The sequence below is a fragment of the Salmo salar genome, chromosome 15 (genome assembly GCF_965601325.2).
Source record: "Salmo salar chromosome 15, fSalSal1, whole genome shotgun sequence".
In the NCBI taxonomy this organism is placed as follows: Eukaryota; Metazoa; Chordata; class Actinopteri; order Salmoniformes; family Salmonidae; genus Salmo; species Salmo salar.
The window spans coordinates 35,377,126-35,404,029 of record NC_138305.1 but is presented as its reverse complement, the minus strand read 5'-3'; the positions used below and the strand labels follow the sequence as shown (position 1 = coordinate 35,404,029).

At 42.9% G+C, this 26,904-nt stretch overlaps 1 protein-coding gene across 2 annotated transcripts; it reads right to left on the bottom strand.

Moving 5' to 3' along the window:
- Positions 1 to 159: 159 nt before the first annotated feature.
- Positions 160 to 24,309, bottom strand: LOC106571251 (grainyhead-like protein 1 homolog). 2 transcript variants are annotated; one of them, XM_014144065.3, is made up of 15 exons: positions 24,105 to 24,309; positions 22,991 to 23,177; positions 20,924 to 20,997; positions 20,410 to 20,776; positions 19,185 to 19,267; positions 18,062 to 18,218; positions 17,068 to 17,179; positions 16,754 to 16,848; positions 15,870 to 16,107; positions 14,498 to 14,622; positions 12,258 to 12,286; positions 11,960 to 12,045; positions 3,463 to 3,548; positions 3,032 to 3,096; positions 160 to 2,801 (listed from the first exon to the last, which is right to left on the bottom strand). In XM_014144065.3, the coding sequence occupies exons 1-15, from the start codon at positions 24,122 to 24,124 to the stop codon at positions 2,687 to 2,689; spliced, it is 1,839 nt and encodes a 612-aa protein (XP_013999540.3). In that variant the 5' UTR covers positions 24,125 to 24,309; the 3' UTR covers positions 160 to 2,686. The 2 variants fall into 2 exon arrangements, with proteins under 2 accessions (XP_013999540.3, XP_013999541.3); XM_014144066.3 differs by lacking the exon at positions 24,105 to 24,309 and adding an exon at positions 23,494 to 23,790.
- Positions 24,310 to 26,904: the final 2,595 nt, after the last annotated feature.

The following is a 26,904-nucleotide window of genomic DNA, read 5'->3' as shown; positions in this document are numbered from 1 at the left end:
GGACTACACTCTGATGTGGTTCTGTTCCTTATATAGTGTACTACTTTTGACCAGAGCCCTAATCACCAAATCTGCACAAACTCTGCTTCATGCCTCATTGATGCAGCTCGGTTCTCCTACAAAACACAGAATGTCCAAATAAATGCTTAGTCTGAAGAATGACTTTTAACAAATTTAATAACCACTGTGGGTAAGCATCTGCTGACAGGACTGACTCCAAATTGAAACATTAACACACACTTTCTGACCCCAACCTTCATTTCCTTTTGCAAAGAAATATTCACATTCTGTCATCTCAAAACATGGTGTTGCCGCCTATAAATCTACATTCAGACACACACAAAATGGCACAAAATGTTAAATATGTAAATGTAAATACATAGCTAGATTATTTAATTCATATCCCTTTTTTCATGATTTAAACTTACAAAAAATAAAATCATCACATAAAGAGTTAATAAATATTAAAGTACTGACAGAAATAGCCAGTCACCGCATCATGTTTTACATATCTTTGAAATATACAAGTATCAGTCAAAAGTTTGGACACACCTACTCATTCAAGGGATTTTCTTTATTTGTACTATTTTCTACATTGTAGAATAATAGTGAAGACATAAAAACTATGAAATAACACATATGGAATCATGTAGTAACCAAAAAAGTGTTAAACAAGTCAAAATATGTTTTATATTTTAGATTCTCCAAAGTAGCTTTTCCAACAGTCTTGAAGGAGTTCCCACATATGTTGAGCACTTGTTCGCTGCTTTTCCTTCACTCTGCGGTCCAACTCATCCCAAACCATTTCAATTGGGTTGAGGTCAGGTGATTGTGCAGGCCAGGTCATCTGATTCAGCACTCCATAACTCTCCTTCTTGGTCAAATAGGCCTTACAAAGCCTGGAGGTGTGTTTTGGGTGATTGTCCTGTTGAAAAACAAATGATAGTCCCACTAAGCGCAAACCAGATGGGATGGCGAATCGCTGCAGAATGCTGTGGTAGCCATGCTGGTTAAGTGTGCCTTGAATTCTAAGTAAATCACAGACAGTGTCACCAGCAAAGCACCCCCACACCATCACACCTCCTCCTCCTTCACTGTGGGAACCACACATGCGGAGATCATCCGTTCACCTACTCTGCGTCTCACAAAGACACGGCAAATGGAACCAAAAATCTCAAATTTGATCTCATCAGACCAAAGGCCAGATTTCCACCGGTCTAATGTCCATTGCTCGTGTTTCTTGGCCCAAGCAAGTCTCTTCTTCTTATTGTTGTCCTTTAGTAGTGGTTTCTTTGCAGCAATTTGACCATGAAGGTCTGATTCACGCAGTCTCCTCTAAACAGTTGATGTTGAGATGTGTCTGTTACTTGAACTCTGTGAAACATTTGGGCTGCAATTTCTGAGGCTGGTAACTCTAATGAGCTTATCCTCTGCAGCAGAGGTAACTCTGTGTCTTCCTTTCCTGTGGCGGTCCTCATGAGAGCAAGTTTCATCATAGCGCTTGATGGTTTTTGCGACTGCACTTGAAGAAACTTCTTGACATTTTACTTCATGTCTTAAAGTAATGATGTACTGTCATTTCTCTTTGCTTATTTGAGCTGTTCTTGCCATAATATGAAGTTGGTCTTTTACCAAATAGGGCTATCTTCTGTATACCAGCCCTACCTTGCCACAACACAACTGATTGGCTCAAACGCATTAAGAAGGAAAGAAATTCCACAAATGAACTTTTAACAAGGCACACCTGTTAAATGAAATGCATTCCAGGTGACTACCTCATGAAGCTGGTTGAGAGAATGCCAAGAGTGAGCAAAGCTGTCATCAAGGCAAAGGGTGGCTACTTTGAAGAATCTAAAATATATTTTAATTTGTTTAACACTTTATTGGTTACTACATGATTCCATGTGTTATTTCATAGTTTTGATGTCTTCACTATTATTTCACAATGTAGAAAATAGTATAAATAAAGAAAAACCCTAGAATGAGTAGGTGTGTCCAAACCTTTGACTGGTACTGTACTTCAAAATAATACATAATACTTTCATACGTTAACTGGCATTCTGAAGTCATCGCTGCTGTCTTGTCTGTATATATAGCAAAAAGTAGTTGATCAAAAACTACACATGAAAAAAACATCTAAAAAGTAGGAAAATATCATTGGTCGTTACACAATATTGTTTCCAAATGGTCCTCATCATAGTTTCATCTTGTATCATAGCTACAGTGACTGCCAAAAAGCCCCAGTCGTACAGTGTGACTCCCATCATCTGCTTGTGAAGCAATCAATCAGTCACATTTTATGTGAAAATACTTAAATGTATTTTTCTTGCCAGCGAGCATGGTAGCCATTTTGTGCAACCAACCACACCAGAAATGGCCTCATAGACACTGGCGCAGCAGAAAGGCAGAACTCATGAAAATATCTTGTTTTCCTTGTAGACGTCTGATACAGTTGTGTAAACAGGTGACTAATCCAACGGTTGTGTCCCTCCTCAGCTGCCGGGGTCAACATGTGTTCCACCTCCAAGGGTCTCCCCCCGGAGGCCCATGACAACAGACTCCACTCCCCCTGGCCAGGGTTGTGTTCATATTCACTAGGTAGAAAAAGGACCAAATAAGAAATGCTCATTTTCATTTTCCGTTGCAAAAGGTTTTGTGCCCTGATGAATACCTCCCTTGTCCGCGCTCAGATCTCAGTCAGTGTCAGCAGCATTTCCCCCCCCACCTCTTCCATGTTGATCTGGAAGGCATCCTCGTTGGAATAATGCTTGATGATGTTGTCGTCCATATGGACTAAGATCCTACAGGACAGGAGAGTTGATTTACTTATCTTCAGAGTGTTGTTTACTCTATAAACAAGTTACAGATTATTTACTTTGGAATGCGTCCCAAATGGCACCCTTTTCCATAGTGCATTACTTTTGACCAGGGCCCATAGGGCTTTTTTGCACTACATAGGAAATAGGGTGCAATTTGAGATGAACACTTGAATCCCAGTGACCTAGATCATAAGCAGTGATACCAGTCTTACCCTTTTTTGCACCTCTTGTAGACTTTCCCCATTTTTTCAAGCGGCAGCTCGTATTTATCGGTTACCTAGTGATGTGATGGAAAAAAATGGGAAACCCCCTATGTGAACTGGTTGCAAACAGGCCTTAGACAATACAATACATTCCATTGAATGTCACTGTGGATGTCTGTGTGCATTCTCTGACGAGGGACTACTTCCTGACGGACACAAACAGGAAACAAATCCCTCTTCCTGTGACACTGGGTCTGTGTCCCAAATTACACCCAATTCCCCTTATAGTGCACTACTTTTGACCAGGGCCGAGGGTGCATTTTACACACACAGCTATATCTGCTTAGCTATTATTGAACTTTGCCTGTTGAAAATGTTATCCCGACTTAAGCATCAAAAAATACATTTTGAGCAAAATAGAACACAACAAATGTACTCACAGCCTCCAGTAGTCCTGCCAGAGTGGGCGTCTTCAGCATCAGAGCATCAAACACCTCCTCTGCCTCCTTACGGACATAAAGCAGCACTAGAGGAATGTAGTGCGAGGAAACAAACTATCAGATACCGCACCAAAATATACCACACCAACCCCCACAGTGTAGAGGAGAGGTAGTCAGATACCACACCAACCCCCACAGTGTAGAGGAGAGGTAGTCAGATACCACACCAACCCCCACAGTGTAGAGGAGAGGTAGTCAGATACCACACCAACCCCCACCGTGTAGAGGAGAGGTAGTCAGATACCACACCAACCCCCACAGTGTAGAGAAGAGGTAGTCAGATACCACACCAACCCCCACAGTGTAGAGGAGAGGTAGTCAGATACCACACCAACCCCCACAGTGTAGAGGAGAGGTAGTCAGATACCACACCAACCCCCACCGTGTAGAGGAGAGGTAGTCAGATATCACACCAACCCCCACCGTGTAGAGGAGAGGTAGTCAGATACCACACCAACCCCCACAGTGTAGAGAAGAGGTAGTCAGATACCACACCAACCCCCACAGTTTAGAGGAAATGTAGTCAGATACCACACCAACCCCCACAGTTTAGAGGAGAGGTAGTCAGATACCACACCAACCCCCACAGTTTAGAGGAGAGGTAGTCAGATACCACACCAACCCCCACAGTGTAGAGGAGAGGTAGTCAGATACCACACCAACCCCCACAGTGTAGAGGAGAGGAAGTCAGATACCACAACAACCCCCACAGTGTAGAGGAGAGGTAGTCAGATACCACACCAACCCCCACAGTTTAGAGGAGAGGTAGTCATATACCACACCAACCCCCACAGTTTAGAGGAGAGGTAGTCAGATACCACACCAACCCCCACAGTGTAGAGGAGAGGTAGTCAGATACCACACCAACCCCCACAGTGTAGAGGAGAGGTAGTCAGATACCACACCAACCCCCACCGTGTAGAGGAGAGGTAGTCAGATACCACACCAACCCCCACAGTTTAGAGGAGAGGTAGTCAGATACCACACCAACCCCCACAGTGTAGAGGAGAGGTAGTCAGATACCACACCCACCCCCACAGTTTAGAGGAGAGGTAGTCAGATACCACACCAACCCCCACAGTTTGGAGGAGAGGTAGTCAGATACCACACCAACCCCCACAGTGTAGAGGAGAGGTAGTCAGATACCACACCAACCCCCACAGTTTAGAGGAGAGGTAGTCAGATACCACACCAACCCCCACAGTGTAGAGGAGAGGTAGTCAGATACCACACCAACCCCCACAGTGTAGAGGAGAGGTAGTCAGATACCACACCAACCCCCACCGTGTAGAGGAGAGGTAGTCAGATACCACACCAACCCCCACCGTGTAGAGGAGAGGGAGTCAGATACCACACCAACCCCCACAGTTTAGAGGAGAGGTAGTCAGATACAACACAAACCCCCACAGTGTAGAGGAGAGGTAGTCAGATACCACACCAACCCCCACAGTGTAGAGGAGAGGTAGTCAGATACCACACCAACCCCCACAGTGTAGAGGAGAGGTAGTCAGATACCACACCAACCACCACAGTGTAGAGGTAGTCAGATACCACACCAACCCCCACAGTTTAGAGGAGAGGTAGTCAGATACCACACAAACCCCCACAGTTTAGAGGAGAGGTAGTCAGATACCACACCAACCCCCACAGTGTAGAGGAGAGGTAGTCAGATACCACACCAACCCCCACAGTGTAGAGGAGAGGAAGTCAGATACCACACCAACCCCCACAGTGTAGAGGAGAGGTAGTCAGATACCACACCAACCCCCACAGTTTAGAGGAGAGGTAGTCATATACCACATCAACCCCCACAGTTTAGAGGAGAGGTAGTCAGATACCACACCAACCCCCACAGTGTAGAGGAGAGGTAGTCAGATACCACACCAACCCCCACAGTGTAGAGGAGAGATAGTCAGATACCACACCAACCCCCACCGTGTAGAGGAGAGGTAGTCAGATACCACACCAACCCCCACAGTTTAGAGGAGAGGTAGTCAGATACCACACCAACCCCCACAGTGTAGAGGAGAGGTAGTCAGATACCACACCAACCCCCACAGTTTAGAGGAGAGGTAGTCAGATACCACACCAACCCCCACAGTTTAGAGGAGAGGTAGTCAGATACCACACCAACCCCCACAGTGTAGAGGAGAGGTAGTCAGATACCACACCAACCCCCACAGTTTAGAGGAGAGGTAGTCAGATACCACACCAACCCCCACAGTGTAGAGGAGAGGTAGTCAGATACCACACCAACCCCCACAGTGTAGAGGAGAGGTAGTCAGATACCACACCAACCCCCACCGTGTAGAGGAGAGGTAGTCAGATACCACACCAACCCCCACAGTGTAGAGGAGAGGGAGTCAGATACCACACCAACCCCCACAGTTTAGAGGAGAGGTAGTCAGATACAACACAAACCCCCACAGTGTAGAGGAGAGGTAGTCAGATACCACACCAACCCCCACAGTGTAGAGGAGAGGTAGTCAGATACCACACCAACCACCACAGTGTAGAGGAGAGGTAGTCAGATACCACACCAACCACCACAGTGTAGAGGTAGTCAGATACCACACCAACCCCCACCGTGTAGAGTAGAGGTAGTCAGATACCACACCAACCCCCACAGTTTAGAGGAGAGGTAGTCAGATACCACACCAACCCCCACAGTGTAGAGGAGAGGTAGTCAGATACCACACCAACCCCCACAGTTTAGGGGAGAGTTAAGATGTCCGCATGCATATCAAGAAGCTCATTAAACGGCATGATCATTACGTAGGTGCACCTTGTGCTGGGGACAATAAAAGGTCACTCTAAAATGTGCAGTTGTGTCACACAACACAATGCCACAGATGTCTCAAGTTTTGAGAGAGCGTGCAACTGGCATACTGACTGACGGAATGTCCACCAGAGCTATTGCCAGAGAATTAAATGTTAATTTCTCTACCATAAGCCGCCTCCAACCTTGTTTTAGAGAATTTGGCGGTACGTCAAACCGGCCTCATAACCAAAGACCACGTGTATGGCGTCGTGTTCACGAGCAGTTTGCTGATGTCAACCTTGTGAACAGAGTGCCCCATGGTGGCGGCGGGGTTATGGTATGGGCAGACATAAACTACGAACAGACAACACGATTGCATTTTATCAATGGAAATTTGAATGCACAGAGATACCGTGACCAACCCCCACAGTTTAGGGGAGAGTTAAGATGTCCACATGAATATCAAGAAGCTGATTAAACGGCATGATCATTACATACAGTTGAAGTCGGAAGTTTACATACACTTAGGTTGGAGTTATTAAAACTAGTTTTTCAACCATTCCACAAATTTCTTGTTAACAAACTATAGTTTTGGCAAGTCGGTTAGGACATCTACTTTGTGCATGACACAAGTCATTTTTCCAACAATTGTTTACAGACAGATTATTTCACTTATAATTCACTGTATCACAATTCCAGTGGGTCAGAAGTTTACATACACTAAGTTGACTGTGCCATTAAACAGCTTGGAAAATTCCAGAAAATGATGTCATGGCTTTAGAAGCTTCTGTTAGGCTAAGTGACATCATTTGAGTCAATTGGAAGTGTACCTGTGGATGTATTCCAAGGCCTACCTTCAAACTCAGTGCCTCTTTGCTTGACATCATGGGAAAATCAAAAGAAATCAGCCAAGACTTCCACAAGTCTGGTTCATCCTTGGGAGCAATTTCCAAATGCCTGAAGGTACCACGTTCATCTGTACAAACAATAGTACGCAAGTATAAACACCATGGGACCACGCAGCCGTCATACCGCTCAGGAAGAAGACGTGTTCTGTCTCCTAGAGATGAACGTACTTTGGTGCGAAAAGTGCAAATCAATCCCAGAACAACAGAAAAGGACCTTGTGAAGATGCTGGAGGAAATCGGTACAAAAGTATCTATATCCACAGTAAAACGAGTCCTATATCGACAAAACCTGAAAGGCCGCTCAGCAAAGAAGAAGCCACTGCTCCAAAACCACCATAAAAAAAGCCAGACTACATTTTGCAACTGCACATGGGGTCAAAGATCATACTTTTTGGAGAAATGTCCTCTTGTCCGATGATACAAAAATAGAACTGTTTGGCCATAATGACCATCGTTATGTTTGGAGGAAAAAGGGGGACGCTTGCAAGCCGAAGAACACCATCCCAACCGTGACGCACGGGGGTGGCAGCATCATGTTGTGGGGTTGCTTTGCTGCAGAAGGGACTGGTGCACTTCACAAAGCATCATGAGGTAGGAAAATTATGTGGATATATTGAAGCAACATCTCAAGACATCAGTCAGGAAGTTAAAGCTTGGTCGCAAATGGGTCTTCCAAATGGACAATGACCCCAAGCATACTTCCAAAGTTGTGGCAAAATGGCTTAAGGACAACAAAGTCAAGGTATTGGAGTGGCCAACACAAAGCCCTGACCTCAATCCTATAGAATATTTGTGGGCAGAACTGAGTAAGCGTGTGCGAGCAAGGAGGCCTACAAACCTAACTCAGTTACACCAGCTCTGTCAGGAGGAATGGGCTAAAATTCACCCAACTTATTGTAGGAAGCTTGTGGAAGGCTACCCGAAACGTTTGACCCAAGTTAAACAATTTAAAGGCAATGCTACCAAATACTAGTTGAGTGTATGTAAACTTCTGACCCACTGGGAATGTGATGAAAGAAATAAAAGCTGAAATAAATCATTCTCTCTACTATTATTCTGACATTTCACATTCTTAAAATAAAGTGGTGATCCTAACTGACCTAAGACAGGGATTTTTTACTTGGATTAAATGTAGGGAATTGTGAGAAACTGAGTTTAAATGTATTTGGTTAAGGTGTATGTAAACTTCCGATTTCAACTGTAGCTGCACCCTTTGCTGGGGACAATAAAAGGCCACTCTAAAATGTGCAGTTGTGTCACACAACACAATGCCACAAATGTCTCAAGTTAAGGGAGCGTGCAAATGGCATGCTGAGTTTAGTAATGTCCACCAGAGCTGTTGCCAGATAATTGAATGATAATTTCTCTACCATAAGCTCTACCAATGTCGTTTTAGAGAATTTGGCAGTACGTCCATCCGGCCTCACAACCGAAGACAATGTGTAACCACACCAGCCCAGGACCTCCACATCTGGCTTCTTCACCTGCGGGATCGTCTGATACCAGCCACCCGGACAGATGATGAAACTGTGGGTTTGCACAACCAAAGAATTTCTGCACAAACTGTCAGAAACCGTCTCAGGGAAGCTCATCTGCATACTTGTCGTCCTCATCAGGGTCTTGACCTGACTGCAGTTGGGTGTTGTAACTGACTTCAGTGGGCAAATGTTCACCTTTGATGGCCACTGGCACGCTGGAGAAGTGTGGATGGAAGACCTGTGGGCGTCGTGTGGGCGAGCGGTTTGCTGATGTCAACGTTGTGAACAGAGTGCCCCATGGTGGCAGTGGGGTTATGGTATGGGCAGGCATAAACTACAGACAACAAACACAATTGAATTTTTTCGATGGCAATTTGAATGCACAAAGATACTGAGATCCTGAGGCCCATTGTCGTGCCATTCATCCGCCGCCATCACCTCATGTTTCAGCATGATAATCCATAACCCCATATCACAAGGATCTGTAAGCAATTCCTGGAAGCTGAAAATGTCCCAGTTCTTCCATGGCCTGCATACTCACCAGACATGTCACCCATTGAGCATGTTTGGGATGATCTGGATCACGTGTATGACAGCGTGTTCCAGCTCCCGCCAATATCCAGAAACTTCGCACAGTCATTGAAGAGGACTGGGACAACATTCCACAGGCTCAAATAAACAGCCTGATCAACTATATGCAAAGGAGATGTCGCGCTGCATGAGGCAAATGGTGGTCACACCAGATACTGGCTGGTTTTCTGATCCACACCCCTACTTTTTTGTTGTTGAGGTATCTGTATTCCCAGTCGTGTGAAACCCCTATATTAGGGCCTAATGACTGATGTACTTATATGAACTGTAAATCAGTAAAATCTTAGAAATTATTGCATGTTGCATTTTATATTTTTGTTCATTGTAGTTAATGTAAAATTGGGCGACTAAGATCTCCTCGGCAAAAACGTAAAAATGTACGACAGATTTCTTGATTTATCTTAGATTAATTCAGACTATTTTGAGGAAGTGTATACTGAATACGGCGTCTCATAATTGTTTAAGCGAAGGTCTTTTAAGGGTATATGTGAGGACAATCGTTCGGTTCGCCTAGCCGAGTTCGACTAGGTGCCTACCAAAGCATGCAGAAGCCTTTAGTCAGATAATACCACACCAACCCAGTCAAATACTACCACACCAACCCAGTCAAATACTACCACACCAACCCAGTCAAATACTACCACACCAACCCAGTCAGATACTACCACATCAACCCAGTCAGATACTACCACACCAACCCAGTCAGATACTACCACACCAACCCAGTCAGATACTACCACACCAACCCAGTCAAATACTACCACAACAACCCAGTCAAATACTACCACACCAACCCAGTCAAATACTACCACACCAACCCAGTCATACACTACCACACCAACCCAGTCAAATACTACCACACCAACCCAGTCAAATACTACCACACCAACCCAGTCAAATACTACCACACCAACCCAGTCATACTACCACACCAATCCAGTCATACTACCACACCAACCCAGTCATACACTACCACACCAACCCAGTCAAATACTACCACACCAACCCAGTCAAATACTACCACACCAACCCAGTCAGATACTACCACACCAACCCAGTCAGATACTACCACATCAACCCAGTCAGATACTACCACATCAACCCAGTCAAATACTACCACACCAACCCAGTCAAATACTACCACACCAACCCAGTCAAATACTACCACATCAACCCAGTCAGATACTACCACACCAACCCAGTCAGATACTACCACACCAACCCAGTCAGATACTACCACACCAACCCAGTCAAATACTACCACACCAACCCAGTCAAATACTACCACACCAACCCAGTCAAATACTACCACACCAACCCAGTCATACACTACCACACCAACCCAGTCAAATACTACCACACCAACCCAGTCAAATACTACCACACCAACCCAGTCAAATACTACCACACCAACCCAGTCATACTACCACACCAATCCAGTCATACTACCACACCAACCCAGTCATACACTACCACACCAACCCAGTCAAATACTACCACACCAACCCAGTCAAATACTACCACACCAACCCAGTCAAATACTACCACACCAACCCAGTCATACTACCACACCAACCCAGTCATACTACCACACCAACCCAGTCATACTACCACACCAACCCAGTCATACACTACCACACCAACCCAGTCAAATACTACCACACCAACCCAGTCAAATACTACCACACCAACCCAGTCAAATACTACCACACCAACCCAGTCATACACTACCACACCAACCCAGTCATACACTACCACACCCATCCCCACAGTGTGAGGGAGAGGTGCCATAGACGGTGGTACCTGAGAAACCAAAAGAGGGAGGAATCCACACAAAGGTGTTTTTTTAGACATGGGGTGTGAGACCGTTTCACACATTGACCTACTGTGTGAGTTTCTCTCTCAGTCAAGTCACTGAGTTATGATGTACTACAGTATTGCCCTAATATCCTGCTAGGTGACGTTTCCATGGTTTTAGTGTGTATTCACGCTGAAACAACTGCCACCCTCATCCGATATCATAAACATAGTAAAACTCAGTTAAGATGGACTGTGTCTGAAATAGTGCTCTATTCCCTATACAGTGCACTACTTTTGACCAGAATTCAGGACAGGAGGCCATTTCGGACACACCCCTGGACCCGTTAAAGGGCAATTCCACCACTTTACAACCTCATAAACTGAGAAAAGGCTGGGCCAGTGACTGACTGTAGTTGCTCTTTACTCTTTTCACGCTGGCGTCTTGGGAATTGGTAGTGAGCCTGGTCAGAAATAGACTAGTCTGAGACAGACCACGCTAAACGGCAAACAACCCCTAATCATTCTGAGAACAGCCACCACAAACACGTGAGTGGGAAAACCAATCCCGTTTGGACTACATGTCATGATCATATTCCACTCTGAAAAGAAACCGTGTGTGTTGTGCTTTCTGCATCTAAGGGGAGGGGAGGGCAGGGCTTTGGAAGCCACGTGGCCTGTGTTTACATGCATTCAGTCAGCTGAACTGCGTGGGAGCAGCCTGAGCAACAGCAGCCAGAGCAACAACCACAACTACAGTGCAGCCAGCCAGAGAGCATTTCTCTCTCTCTTGCTCTATAATTCTCTTTATCTCTGTATTATGCCTTCTCTTTACTGTCTCTAAACTGTATTTATTTCCCTTGAATACACACTGTCGGCAAACGTATCTCAATATAATGTACCTTTCTCTGGTCCGTCCCGCCTTGCTTTCTTGTGAGGAGCCAACTCAAAGTCCTCATCATAGTGGAGTAGTCTCTTCTGCCCCAAGCTGCAACCAGACAAACACAACACATATGACTATTTACATTTTAGTCATTAAGAAGATTACTTTTTACTATAATGAGTATAGAAGACTATGAAAAATGCACATTGAGTGAATGAATCACTTATTATGGGTATCAAATTGTTTACATTTTTAGGCACTTATAGCATATTTCACTAAATATTACAGAAAGTATATAATATAACAATTTTACTCACCTATCCTCACCGTCATTTGATAGGCTTGCCTGATAAAGGATGAAGAGAAAAATGAAATCAGTTGAGTGGGCTATTTATTCAGTTGCTATTGTCCCAAGCAAACTACAGTACACTGAAACTCTGCAGTCTGTGTAGCACTAGCATCCCTATAGCACCTCACTTAGTGGTGATGTTTCTTTGTGTTCATGTCTCAACGTTTGTCTGAAACATTTTTAAAAATCTGACATTTTCTCTTATGTATTTAAAATGTACCTCACACGCGTTTAAAATAAAATAAAATGTTATTTGTCAAATGCTTCGTAAACAACTAACAGATTAATAGGGAAATGCTTACTTATGGGTCCATTTCCAACAATGCAGAGTTCAAGAAAAAAAAACGGAATAACAGCGCGAAAAAATATGATAACATTTCAACTAAGCACTGTATGAAAATGAATCAGCAGTATTATGATGGGTTCCCATGCATGCAACCCAGTGGCGGTCAGTGCCATTTCAGATGAGGGACGACGATTTTGTTTTCATGAGCATGGCCTTATATCTATTACAGCATATTGGATGATTGTCATTCATATTCCATTCGCCCAGTTAAATGTAACAGCGATAGGTTTAGGCTACTACATGATACTCAAATTTTCCTTATACCCATCATGAGGTTGCTACAACCTAGCCTATGAATGAAAGTTTACAACGTAGGTGCACACAGGTCGAGAGACAAATTTGATGTGACAGACAGTGACACATGGACAGACAGTGACATTCAATACCACCTTGCACACTCTTGCCTGCATCTAGCTGATATAGGGTGTAATCATTAGTCCAACAGTTGCAAACGAGAGTTTCAATTGGACAAATTCAGGTATGTTTATCCCTGTTTTGTTCCGTTTGCTTCTATTTAAAGAAAACGTTTTTCAACAGAATCTGGCAGAATGAATACACCCCTGATAACATTTAAACACAGTTCAGTTTCATAGCAGCCACGTTGTATTCCTTCTCACATCTATGTGCTCTCCTCCTTTCACCTCTTCCCTTCGCTTGTGGACTTCAATGCACAACACATCAGCTGTATGTGACCAGGTGAAAAAAACATTTCCAAGCCAAACCGCTACACACAGCCTACATCGTTGTCACCATATTAGCTAAATTAACGTCATAGTCAGCATAGCTAATAGAACTAACACGTTAGTAAACCCGCTACAATCATGCAGTAACGTTACATTGTACAGTCAGTAAGCAGTTACACCGCCGGACCCGATGACAATAAATTAGTAAAACCAAAAGCTTACCTTGACTTGGAAGAGTTCCAGTGATGTGTTGGATAGACATAGCCAGCTAGCTAACATAGCATCACTTTGTTTGAGCCTATTGTTTGAGTAGGCTAAACTAGCTAGCTGCATCTCTCTCTATTTCTCTTGCTTCTCCTTAATTTAGGAAGAAATGAATTGTTCAAAACTATTCAACAATTTTTTTTCTCTCTTTGAGTCAACTACTCACCACATGTTATGCACTGCTAGCTAGCTGTAGGTTATGATTTCAGTACTAGATTAATTCTCTGATCCTTTGAATGGGTGGACAACATGTCAGTTCATGCTGCAAGAGCTGATAGGTTGGAGGACATCCTCCGGAAGTTGTCATAATTACTGTGTAAGTCTATGGAAGGGGGTGAGAACCATGAGTCTCCTAGGTTTTGTATTGAAGTCAATGTACCCAGAGGAGGACGGAAGCTAGCTGCCCTTTGGCTACACCATGGTGCTACCCCACAGAGTGCTGTTGAGGCTACTGTAGACCTTCATTGGAAAACAGTGTGTTTTAATCAATTATTTGGTGACGTGAATATATTTAGTATAGTTTTAGCTAGGATAACTTTTTTAATGATTTACTATTTTTATGAAATTCACTGAGGAGGATGGTCCTCCCCTTCCTCCTCTGAGAAGCCTCCACTGATGCAACCAGGTGTCTATTTGTTATATCCTGGAAAATGTAGTTCGGTCCTAGCAATGGCCAAAAACAAATGGTACCTAGAGACTGTCAGTTTGGTGATATGCTGCAGTGAAACATGGTTGCAATCCAGTTTCTTTCCTAAAGTTCCCAAGTTTTTCCAGAAATCTCAGTCGGAGGATTCCCTCCCTGCTCATTCCCTCTTGATTCCAGGAACCGTCCAACTGGTATTTCTAAAAAACCTGGGAACTTTGGGAAAGTTACTAGAGTTCTGCAACCCTAAACATAGGTATCGCTGGACTTACATGGTGGTGCTGGGTGCTGGGGAAGTGGACCTCTGGGATGAAGAGAACTGGCTGGGAGTCCATGTCACTCATGGCTTTGAACGATGTTATGGCCACATGCTTCAGCTGCAGAGGGTCTTCCACATCTGTGGCAGGACAGCAGGGGGAGGTAGAGGGTCGTCACTAGCTTCTATAGCCAAGTCATAGACCCCGCCCATTTCTCAAATGTATCTTCTTAAAATTCAATTTTAAATCTAACCCTAACCACACTGCCAACCTTATGCCTAACCTTAAATTAAGCTAATTTCTGTATCCAATTTTGACTTTGTGGCTGTGGAATCTGACTTTGTGGCTGTGGCTGTAGAGGCATTATCAAGTGCTTGTCAAACATTGAATGAGTGACTGTAGCAGGACTCAAATCATCATTAGAGTCGCATCATGCAGGGTTACAATGTACTAAAAATCAAAACATATAGCTCAACGTTTGTAGAACAACTAAAGTTATATTAATAACTCTAAATGAAGCATATAGGAGTACCTATTTATTTGTTAACGCTCAACACAGAATAGCCGCATGTGCGCACTCCCTCAAATAGTTTGGAGAAAATATCCTTTCTATTTTATTCAGCTTTGTTCAATTGTATTCTTCATACTATAAAATAATACCACGGAATTATAAGCAAATCTTGTCTGCTAAATGAACTAGTGTAGCCCACAGCCATATGGCACAGCCAGATCATGACCTAACATAAGTACAACTCAGAGTATGCTATTCTGTTCTTCTGAAATAGACTGCATTTTCTTCATATAATGATTCTTTAGACCTGTCTAAAATAAATACTGGATATATTGTGAAGGTGTCAGCTTTATTACATGGATTTATTACATTTTAGTCATTTAGCAGACACTCTTATCCAGAGCAACTTACAGTAGTGAATGTATACATTTCATACATTTTTTCTCTGTACTGGTCCCCCGTGGGAATTGAACCCACAACCCTGGCATTGCAAACACCATGCTCTACCAACTGAGCCACATGGGACCATTAGACTTTTTCTAATGTAGACGTTCCAAAGGTCTGCATCAGTGGCTTGTAGGCTATGCGTGGAAGCCAGGAGATGCTAAATGTGTTTATGTTAATTAACGGTCAATTACCGTGAGACGACAGTTATTTGCTTGACAACCACCAGCTGACAAAATGTAGTTCCTCTCAAGTTTATTTTTTTCTACATATGGTGTTTTGCCTTGATACTGTTGCCCTGGCTTCATTTTTCGGGGTTAGTTGTGGAGAGGCTTTTGTGAAGCACACTGGCACGCTGATATTTTTTTTGGGGGGGGGGTGATTGATGAACTGATTGATTAATCGATTGGTTGTTTCAGGTGATGTACTCACAGGCTGCGGTTGTCTCCTGTCTCTTTCCCTTCCTGCAAGGCTTCTTCCTTTCCTCATCTCGGATCTTCCTCTCGGCACCTTTGTCACAGAACACCTTAATCATGCAGTAGGCTCTGTGTACTAGCTTGTGACCATGGCTCCCAAAGCTGTAGGTGTCAATCTGAAGGTTGAGAGGAAGGCCCCTCACTCCCTTCTGAGGGGAGAAGTCTGTACTTAGACAGTTCACAGACACAAACACCTGAGGGGGCAGCGATAAAGGCACATGAGGATTTAAATTCAAAAAACTTTATTGTCCATCCAATTTACGTTAGACAGAAAATGTTCTATGGCATGAGGCTCATATGCAACACATGAAAAGCATTGCATAAAAGCACCAATAATGCCATAACAATACACAACAAATAGAGTCATAATAAACAGAAAATGTCGAATGAACTCGGAGGTCATCTAAATCAGAATCCAAATCGGAATTACGAGTTGGAAACTCGGACATCATGTTAGAGCTCCGACCTGAAGATCCCTGACATCACCGATTTTTGCCAGGACAAAGTGTGGTCCTGGGTAGTTTCAGACAAAGTATTGTGTATGATTGATTTAGTTGTGTATGTTTCCCCCAGCTGGTGACTGTTTGTAACTACATTTGTTTTGTTTTACAAAACATTGTCAGAAATCTATCTCAAATCTGGTACGGTAAAGTTGCCCATAGACGCTGATCTTGGGTCAGTTCAGAATTTCCCCCACTATTGGTTAAGGTTAAGATTGGGGGAGGGGAGAGGAAGCTGATCCTAGATCTGTACCTAGGGGAAACTTCACCCCCAGAGCCCAAAATCTTCACTCAAAGATTTCTGCTGCCACTATAATGACATGATATTGGCATTTCTTACCCGTGGCTCGTCCTTCGTGTCCCATGTGAAAGAGATGGCATTGTAGGCGATCTCCTCAATATTGGCGATCGTATTGAATCGCTCTTTATAGTCAGCTGGGATGAACAAACAGGGAAGACAACAGTACTGTTTACACACTAACAATGAATGTTTACATACTGATTTTGAGGACATGTGTGTGTGTGTGTGTGTGTGTGTGTGTGTGTGTGTGTGTGTGTGTGTGTGTGTGTGTGTGTGTGTGTGTGTGTGTGTGTGTGTGTGTGTGTGTGTGTGTGTGTGTGTGTGTGTGTGTGTGTGTGTGTGTGACCCCTCACCAATATCAATGCACCGCTGCTTGGCTGTGTGCTGTCTGCTGTGCCAGTACTTCCAGTATTTGAGCTGATCCTCTGTGAGCTTCTCCTCTCCAAACACAAGCATCACCACACTCTGAAATATACAGTCAGTTCTACATTACAAACACACACCACCAACACCTAAAACACAAACACACACCACCAACACCTAAAACACAAACACACACCACCAACACCTAAAACACAAACACACACCACCAACACCTAAAACACAAACACACACCACCAACACCTAAAACACAAACACACACCACCAACACCTAAAACACAAACACACACCACCAACACCTAAAACACAAACACACACCACCAACACCTAAAACACAAACACACACCACCAACACCTAAAACACAAACACACACCACCAACACCTAAAACACAAACACACACCACCAACACCTAAAACACAAACACACACCACCAACACCTAAAACACAAACACACACCACCAACACCTAAAACACAAACACAAACACACACCACCAACACCTAAAACACAAACACACACCACCAACACCTAAAACACAAACACACACCACCAACACCTAAAACACAAACACACACCACCAACACCTAAAACACAAACACACACCACCAACACCTAAAACACAACATTTACAGCGAAATACTTATACTCTATTCCAAAAACTGTACCCAGAGGACAAGAAAGAGGGGTCGACCCAGAAACACTTGGTAGTCAGTCAGAGATGACTGAGAGCAGCCTCAACTGGTGAAACCTGGACAAACTTCACCCGAACCGAGTGAGGAAATTCGTCAATGGCCTTAAGTCAAGTAAGGCCTTCCCAAAACACATCTGGCAAACCTAGAGACACAGTAGATAGAATAGGGGACACAGAGAGACGGGGACACAGAGAGACGGGGACAAAGAGAGGGACAGAGAGAGACTAGAAGATAAGAAAACAAATAAAAGAGATAGATTAGAGAAGCTCATACCCTGACTTCTTCACTGAGATGAGGTGGGAGCGGGGTGCCCCCTAGTTCTCTCAAGGTGATGGGGTAGAACTGGGCCTTGTTCAGGTAGCTCATCTGGCCACTGCTGCTCTTGGTCCAGAGGGAATGGGGAGCCTCCAGCATGTACTCAAAGTGTTGACTGAGAGAGAGAGAGAGAGAGAGAGGGGGGGAGAGAATATTCGTTGGGCCAGTAACGAAAGGTCGCTGGTTCGAATCTACAAGCCGGCAAGATGGAAATATCTGCCATTCTGCCCTTGACGTGGACGTAGATTAAGGCAGACCCCCCTGATTCAGAAGGGCTGGGTTAAATGCAGAAGACACATTTTGGTTTAATGCATTCAGTTGCGCAACTGACTAAGTATCCGCTTTACCCTATATCCTAATATCTCAGCTGGTTACTATGGAAGCATTTTTTAAAGTGAATATTTGATTGGCAGAATGAAAACTTAAAGGTGCAATATGCAGAAATCGCACTAGCCTTTTCTGGTTAGTTCGCCTAATTTCAGTTTGTGACAAAACAAGCAATGCATAGTGTAGAGCAGGGCTCTCAACCCTGTTCCTGGAGTGCTACCATCCTGTAGGTTTTCGCTCCAACCCTAATCTAGCACAACTGATTCTAATAATTAGCTGGTTGATAAACTGAATCAGGTTAGTTACAACTGGGGTTGGATCGAAAACCAACAGGAGGGTAGTTCTCCAGTAACAGGGTTGTAGAGCCCTGGTGTAGACCATCATTGTACCATCTAAACCGCTGTGAAATGTATTTTCAAAAAACAAAAATATTGTATTTTCAGCTGTTTGAAGCTGGTGTACAAAACCAAACATAAAAGATGCAAAAAACTTAAGGGGAAGCATAGAAATAGCCCATATAGAACAGATCTACCACTTCTTAGACTTGCTTTCAATTAGTGACAGGTCTATAACTCACATGTCTATGTGAATTTGGTCGGGTCACCCAAAAAGTGACATATTGCAGCTTTGTATTAAGGTTAGACTTAAGATAAGGTTTGATTAGAGATAGTTTCTGCTGGTTCAATATACCCTGACAATAAAAAAAAAACACACTGAGTGACTGTCCCTATCCCATTTTGACTGAGAACGTTACCTTGCTGTGGAGCTGTAGTAAGGGTATCCACCGGGAGGGATGGAGGTCATACGTAGCTGAACCTCCTCAGAGAGAGGGAAGACCTGTGGGTCACAACAACACAATCCAGGGGAACATCAGTACCATGAAAATAGGTAACGTCCCAAATGGCACCCTATTCCCTTTATAGTGCACTATCCCCCCCCCCCCTTTCTTTAGGAATGTAGTGAAGTAAAATTAAAAGTAGTAAAAAATATAAATAGTAAAGTAAAGTACAGATACCCCCAAAAAAACAACTTAAGTAGTACTTCAAAGTATTTTTTACACCACTGCATATTACACTACAACCCGTAGATCAATGGAAATATGGATGATGCCTCATTGGCTCCATATACCATAATTTCTGGACTATTGAGCGCACCTGAATATAAGCCGCACCCACTGAATTTAATTTTTTATTTTATTTTGAACATAAATAAGCCGCACATGTCTATAAGCCGCAGGTGCCTACCGGTACATTGAAACAAATTAACTTCACACAGGCTTTAACGAAACACGGCTTGTAACAAAAATAAATAGGCTTTAACGAAACACGGCTTGTAACATTTTTTTTAAAATTAGCAGTAAGCTTTAGTTGTCTTTTTGCACTGAGTCAATTCCTCACGCTGCTGTTTCCAACATCTTATCATCGACTCATTAAGACCAAGCTCCCGTGCAGCAGCTCTATTTCCTTTTCCAACAGCCAGATCAATCGCCTTCAACTTGAAAGCTGCATCATATGCATTTCTCCGTGTCTTTGCCATGATGAGGGTGACAAAATGACTACCGTAATCAGAATGATGGGAAGTTTGAGAGCGCTCGATTTAATCTAAACAGTAAACAAAAAAGTTGTTTGACCTTAACCCGTTCGGCAATTTCATTGGTCTAATGAAAGCTTCATGCCGCCAAAAAACTGAGCACGTCACAGAATGTGTTTTTTTGGAGAAAAAAAATTGAAAGCGGGAAAAATCCATATATTAGCCGCGTCATTGTTTAAGCCGCGAGGTTCAAAGCGTGAGGAAAAAGTTGCGGCTTATAGTCCGGAAATTACAGTAGCTAAGTGAATAGGCTGTCTCACAGGTTTGCTACTTTTACTTTCAATGAAGCCTGGGTGTAAGTAGCACAGCTCCATGAGGGGTTCGTGCTGCTCAGTGTAAAATTATGCTCTCGTTCTATCTGGTTCTGTAGTAAAAGTATGAGAACCTACCTCATTGGAGCTGTCCTTGTAGGACTTTGCGTAGGTGGAGTCAGGAGTGAGGCTCTGGGCTCTGGGGCTGTACTGGCTGAGGTTGAGCTGGCGACTGAAGGCCATGCCATCCGACTGGGAACTGTGGGGACCAGGGGGGGTGCAAACGGGGAAAGAGTGCAGGGCCTGGGTCCCCTCTGGGCTGAGGGAGTAAGGGGGAGGGCTGGAGGTGGTGGAGATGCAGACTATGGAGTTTGAGGCTGGGTAGAGAGCCTGGGTTTTGTCCCCCCGGCTGGGTTGGCTGCTGCCCTGGGCCGCGGTGTTGCGATGGACGGTCCTCAGAGTTGTCATGGCCAGGGGAGAATCTTGGAGTGGCACCACAAAGTTCCTGAGAAGGAGATGATCAGAGTAAAGGTCATCTCAGAACACAGCTTTCTTTACTTCAACACACTTTTTCTCAATTTACCATAAATAAAAAGTAAACTATGCCAAGTCAAAACTGAATAAAAACATAATAACTAAGGAGATTCATTACATTTTGTTTGGATCAGCATCGCCCACAATAACTTCTGTTTTGGGCTGTCCAGTCGTTCGCTTGTCTTGTGGCACCTAGAAAAGTAGTATAATACATTGTCACACCTATATAAATTTGTGGCGGTACTTAAAATATCTTTATAGTATAGTAGCTATGTAGTAGTAGTAGTAGTATAGTAGCTATGTAGTAGTATAGTAGCTATGTAGTAGTATAGTAGTTATGTAGTAGTAGTAGGTATGTAGTTGTAGTAGCTATGTGGTAGTAGTAGGTATGATGTAGTAGTAGTAGGTATAGTAGTAGCTATGTAGTCGTAGTATAGTAGTAGCTATGTAGTAGTATAGTAGCTATGTAGTAGTAGTAGCTATGTAGTAGTAGTAGGTATGTTGTAGTAGTAGTATAGTAGTAGCTATGTAGTAGTAGTAGTATAGTAGCTATGTAGTAGTATAGTATGTACAGTTGAAGTCGGAAGTTTACATACACCTTAGCCAAATACATTTAAACTTCGTTTTTCACAATTCCTGACATTTAAAGTAAAAATTCCCTGTTTTAGGTCAGTTAGGATCACCACTTTATTTTAATAATTTGAAATGTCAGGATAATAGTAGAGAATGATTTATTTCAGCTTTTATTTATTTCATCACATTCCCAGTGGGTCAGAAGTTTACATACACTCAATTAGTATTTGGTAGCATTGCCTTTACATTGTTTAACCTGGGTCAAACGTTTCGGGTAGCCAGCCACAAGCTTCCCACAATAAGTTGGGTGAATTTTGGCCCATTCCTCCTGACAGAGCTGGTGTAACTGAGTCAGGTTTGTAGGCCTCCTTGCTCGCACACACTTTTTCAGTTCTGCCAACAAATTGTCTATATGATTGAGGTCAGGGCTTTGTGATGGCCACTCCAATACCTTGACTTTGTTGTCCTTAAGCCATTTTGCCACAACTTTGGAAGTATGCTTGGGGTCATTGTCCATTTGGAAGACCCATTTGCGACCAAGCTTTAACTTCCTGACTGATGTCTTGAGATGTTGCTTCAATATATCCACATAATTTTCCTTCCACATAATGCCAGCTATTCTGTGAAGTGCACCAGTCCCTCCTGCAGCAAAGCACCCCCACAACATGATGCTGCAACCCCTGTGCTACACGGTTGGGATGGTATTCTTCGGCTTGCAAGCCTCCCCCTATTTCCTCCAAACATAACAATGATCATTATGGCCAAACAGTTCTATTTTTGTTTCATCAGACCAGAGGACATTTCTCCAAAAAGTACGATCTTTGTCCCCATGAGCAGTGGCTTCTTACTTGCTGAGCGGCCTTTCAGGTTATGTCGATATAGGACTCGTTTTACTGTGGATATAGATACGTTTGTACCCGTTTCCTCCAGCATCTTCACAAGGTCCTTTGCTGTTGTTCTGGGATTGATTTGCACTTTTCGCAGTACGTTCATCTCTAGGAGACAGAACACGTCTCCTTCCTGAGTGGTATGACGGCTACGTGGTCCCATGGTGTTTATACTTGCGTACTATTGTTTGTACAGATGAATGTGGTACCTTCAGGCGTTTGGAAATTGCTCCCTATGGATGACCCAGACTTGTGGAGGTCTACAATTCTTTTTCTGAGATCTTGGCTGATTTCTTTTGATTTTCCCATGATGTCAAGCAAAGAGGCACTGACTTTGAAGGTAGGCCTTGAAATACATCCACAGGTACACCTCCAATTGACTCAAATTATGTCAATTAGCCTATCAGAAGCTTCTAAAGCCATGACATAATTTTCTGAAATTTTCCAAGCTGTTTAAAGGCACAGTCAACTTAGTGTATGTAAACTTCTGACACACTGGAATTGTGATACAGTGAATTATAAGGGAAATAATCTGTCTATAAACAATTGTTAGAAAAATTACTTGTGTTATGCACAAAGTAGATGTCCTAACCAACTTGACAAAACTATAGTTTGTTAACAAGAAATGTGTGGTGTGATTGAAAAACGAGTTTTAATGACTCCAACCTAAGTGTATGTAAACTTCTGACTTCAACTGTATGTAGTAGTAAGTATATATGAGGTACCTTATAGTAGTTGTAGAGGAGAGCATTGGCACTGTCCTCATCTCCGTTGATGTGCATCATGGCCTTTGAGGCAGCGGTCAGGGGGTTCCCTAGGAAGGCCCTCCAGTCCTCGTCATCCTCCGTGAGCGCCTGCCGCCGACCACCGCTGTATGACGCCTCATTCTGGAACACCAGAACACCTCTCTTTCTGCACAGTGAGACAGTCCGACATTAAGTTCCGATTCAGAACTCCCCTCTTTCTGCACAGTAGGGCATCCAACATTAAGTTCGAACCCTGCTAATTGTAATAATGTAAACTGGTAGCTAAGGAGATAAGTGAACAAATATTGACTCCCAGTCTATTCAAACCCGAACGAAATATACGTGTAAGGGATGTGGGTTATAGTAGTTGTTGTGAGTAAAAAATGTTTGATAGATCTTTCAGATCATTCTATCTATACCAGAGGGTATAACACGGAGGAACACTCTGCATCTCTGTTATTATGCCCAATAATAGTCCTAACCTCTTCAATGTACACAGATAGAACAAGTCCCATAGAGTGAACAGGAGGAAATATAAGCGTTAATGCCAACCGCAGCATGAAAAATGCCGACCGCGCCGCAGTGATCTCTGTCCGGACCCGCATGTCCCGCGGGCATCCCGTGGGAATGCAGCCATCTAACGTCAAGCCATCTAAGTAGCCAGATCTCTGATCCTGCTCTACCAGCAAGACCGGTCTTCATCGCGCTGACTGTCATTACAAATTACTTCCATTGTTTTGTTTATATACAAAAAGACATTACTTTTGTAAAAACATTGCACATTTTAATTGTGTGCCAGCGTGTCTGTGTGTGTAGCACACATAGTCTGCCTGAGAAATTCAATGCACAATCATATAGGTGACACTAATTAATTGAATAGGTTTCCTTAGACAGTTTGCCAACTAAAACTACCATTCTTAAAACTAGGCGACATGGAAAGTCAAGGAAGTTCAGCAATCCCCTAATAACTGTGATAATTAAATATAAAATGTATCCTTTGTCATCTAAAAGCTGCAGCGCGTTATTGCGGACCTGTGTATGCCTACAAGTGCACATATAGCCTACACCAAAGACAACTGGACCGTGTACTTACTTTGCAAGCTCCTGTGTCATTTCCCGCTCTCGGACTGGACTTTCAAGTTGTAACGGTAAATTCCGATCCGTCCAATATATAAAAAAAAAAAAACACGAGATGCTGGTAGGTAAACTTATGTCAACCTTGTCCTTCAGAACTAGTTTAGTCGGCTTTTCTCGATCTATGAGCTGGAGCCGGAGTTTTGACTGCTATAGGCCACGAGATTGGCTTGCTGTGACACATAATGGGCGGGTTTCAGTTACATTATCATAGGCCTAGGGAAAATAGTGCCTTCAGAATGTATTCATACTTATTCCACATTTAGTTGTTACATCCTAAATTCAAAATGGATGAAATATTTTAAAACAAATCTCACTTGTCTTCACACAATACCCCATAATGACAACGTGAAAACATGTTTTAGAAAAGATTTGAAAATGAAATACCGAACTATCTTATTTACATAAGTATTCCAAACCTTTGCTATGTCACTCCAAATTGAGCTCAGGTGCATCCAATTTCCTTTGATCATCTTTGAGATGTCACTACAAAAATGATTAGAGTCCATCCGGGGCAAATTCAATATTTTGGACATGATTTAGAAAGAAACCCCTGTCTATATAAGGTCCTACAGTAAAAAGTGTATGTCAGAGCTGAAACTACTGTATACCATGAAGTCCAAGGAACTGTCTGTAGATTTCCGTAATGGAATTGTGATTAGACATATTTGGGGAAGGGTATAAAACAATTTCTAGAGTGTTGAAAGTTTCCAAGAGCAGTGGTCTCCATCATTGGGAAATTGAAAAAAAATATGGAACTACCTAGATTCTGCCTAGAGCTGGTTGTCCGACTAAACTGAGCAACCGGATAAGAAGCACCTTGGTCAGGGAGGTGACCAAGAACCCAATGACCACTTGGACAAAACTACAGAGTTCCTTGGCTGAGATAGAAGAACATGCCAGAAGGACAACAGTCTCTGCAGCACTTCCCCAATCTGGGCTTTATGGGAGAATGGCCATTTGGAACCCACTCCTGAGAAAAAGGTACATGACAGCACGTATGGACTTTGCAAAAAGGCACATGAAAAACTTGCCGCAAAAGGCAAAATATTCTGTGTCTGATGAGACAAAAATGTAACTCTTTGGCCTGAATGCAAAGCGCTATATCTGGAGAAAAACAGGGACAGCTCATCACCCATCTAACGCCATCCCTACCAAATTCTTTCTACATGAATCTTCAACACAGGAACGATACCAAAAACTATTTGCAGAAACTCGTTACTAAAGACGAAGTCACCTATGACTCTCCAAATTATATTTAAAAAAGGAAGCTAAATACTTTAAGCAGATTTTTATTTTCAGTCTCTTCCTCACTCTATGAATGATGATTACTGTAAGGAATTCTTTCCAAATAATACAAAATTGAAAATGAACAAATTCACAAAAATATCAATGCGAAGGCCAATGAAAGGAATAACTTTGAGGCTGTTAAATCATTTCAATCTGGAAAAAACCCAGGGCTTGATTGTATACCTGTAGAGGTATATCAAGCCCTTTTTTATGTACTCAAAGCTCCATTAGTAGCATGTTTTAACAACTCAGATAAAAAATGGTCTGTCAGGTACTCAGCAGGAAGGTCTGTTTTCACTATAACTAAAACAATACCCAGATGACAAATATAAAGATTCAGTCCTTCTAAATAACTGGAGGCCTCTTGCACTTCAATGTTGTGAATGCAAAAATACAGCCAAAATGCATCGCACACAGAATTAAAAATGTTTTACCAGGTATTGTTCATCCTGATCAGACAGGCTTTATTGAGTGTATGAACAATGCTCCATCACCTATTCTGCCTTCCTCGTGATGATTTAGTTGATAAATTTAATAGCAAATTAAGGGCAACCATTGATGCCATAGCTCCAGTAAAGTTGAAAAGGACCACATCCAAATGGAGAGGCCCTTGGATGAGTGAGGAAACTAATCAATTCAAGAAGAATAGCAGGAAGGCAGAGCGGAAGTAGAGAAAGTCAAAGTTGCAGGTCCATTATGATATTCTGAGAGAGCAACTTGGCATATATAACAAGGCAATTAGAAATGCCAGACGGGCTCATTTCTCTAACTTGATCACTAATAATCAGAATAATTTGAGAGTGCTCTTCTCAACCATTGATGGCCTAATAAATCCTACCCCCTCAAACCTACGTGTACTTTCCTCCACATCTAAATGTGATGAGTTTGCAGCATATTTCAGAGATAAGATAACAAACATTAGGCTGGGTATCAGTCAAGCAAAACCTGATGAGAGGTTTGATATGTGTCCTAGCCTACCACGCAAAGGCACTATGGATTTTCCCTGGTTGACACAGACATGTTCAGGAAAGTGATATCACATCTTAAGCCTTCTACCTGCCTTATCGACCATAACCCCACCACCTTCTTCAAAACAGTTTTTAATTGCATATCTGAAGAAGTGCAAGCTATTGTTAATCACTCCCTGTTCAGAAGGCACTTTCCCCACTGCGCTAAAAACTGCTATGGTGAAACCCCTTCTGAAGAAAAGTAATCTAGATTCTTCAGCTCTTAGCAACTTCCATTCTTAAGCAAAATTCTGGAGAAATTGGTTTTCAAACAGCAAAATAATTTTGGGGGAAAAAATCCAATCAGCCTTGGTTAAAGTGGTAAATGATCTTAGAGCCAACACAGATGCCAAACAGCTCTCTGTCCTTGTACTCTTTGATTTAAGTGCTGCATTCAACACTGATGACCATGATGTCCTTCTGGACAGACTGGAGAGGTGGGTTGGTCTCTCTAGTCCAGTT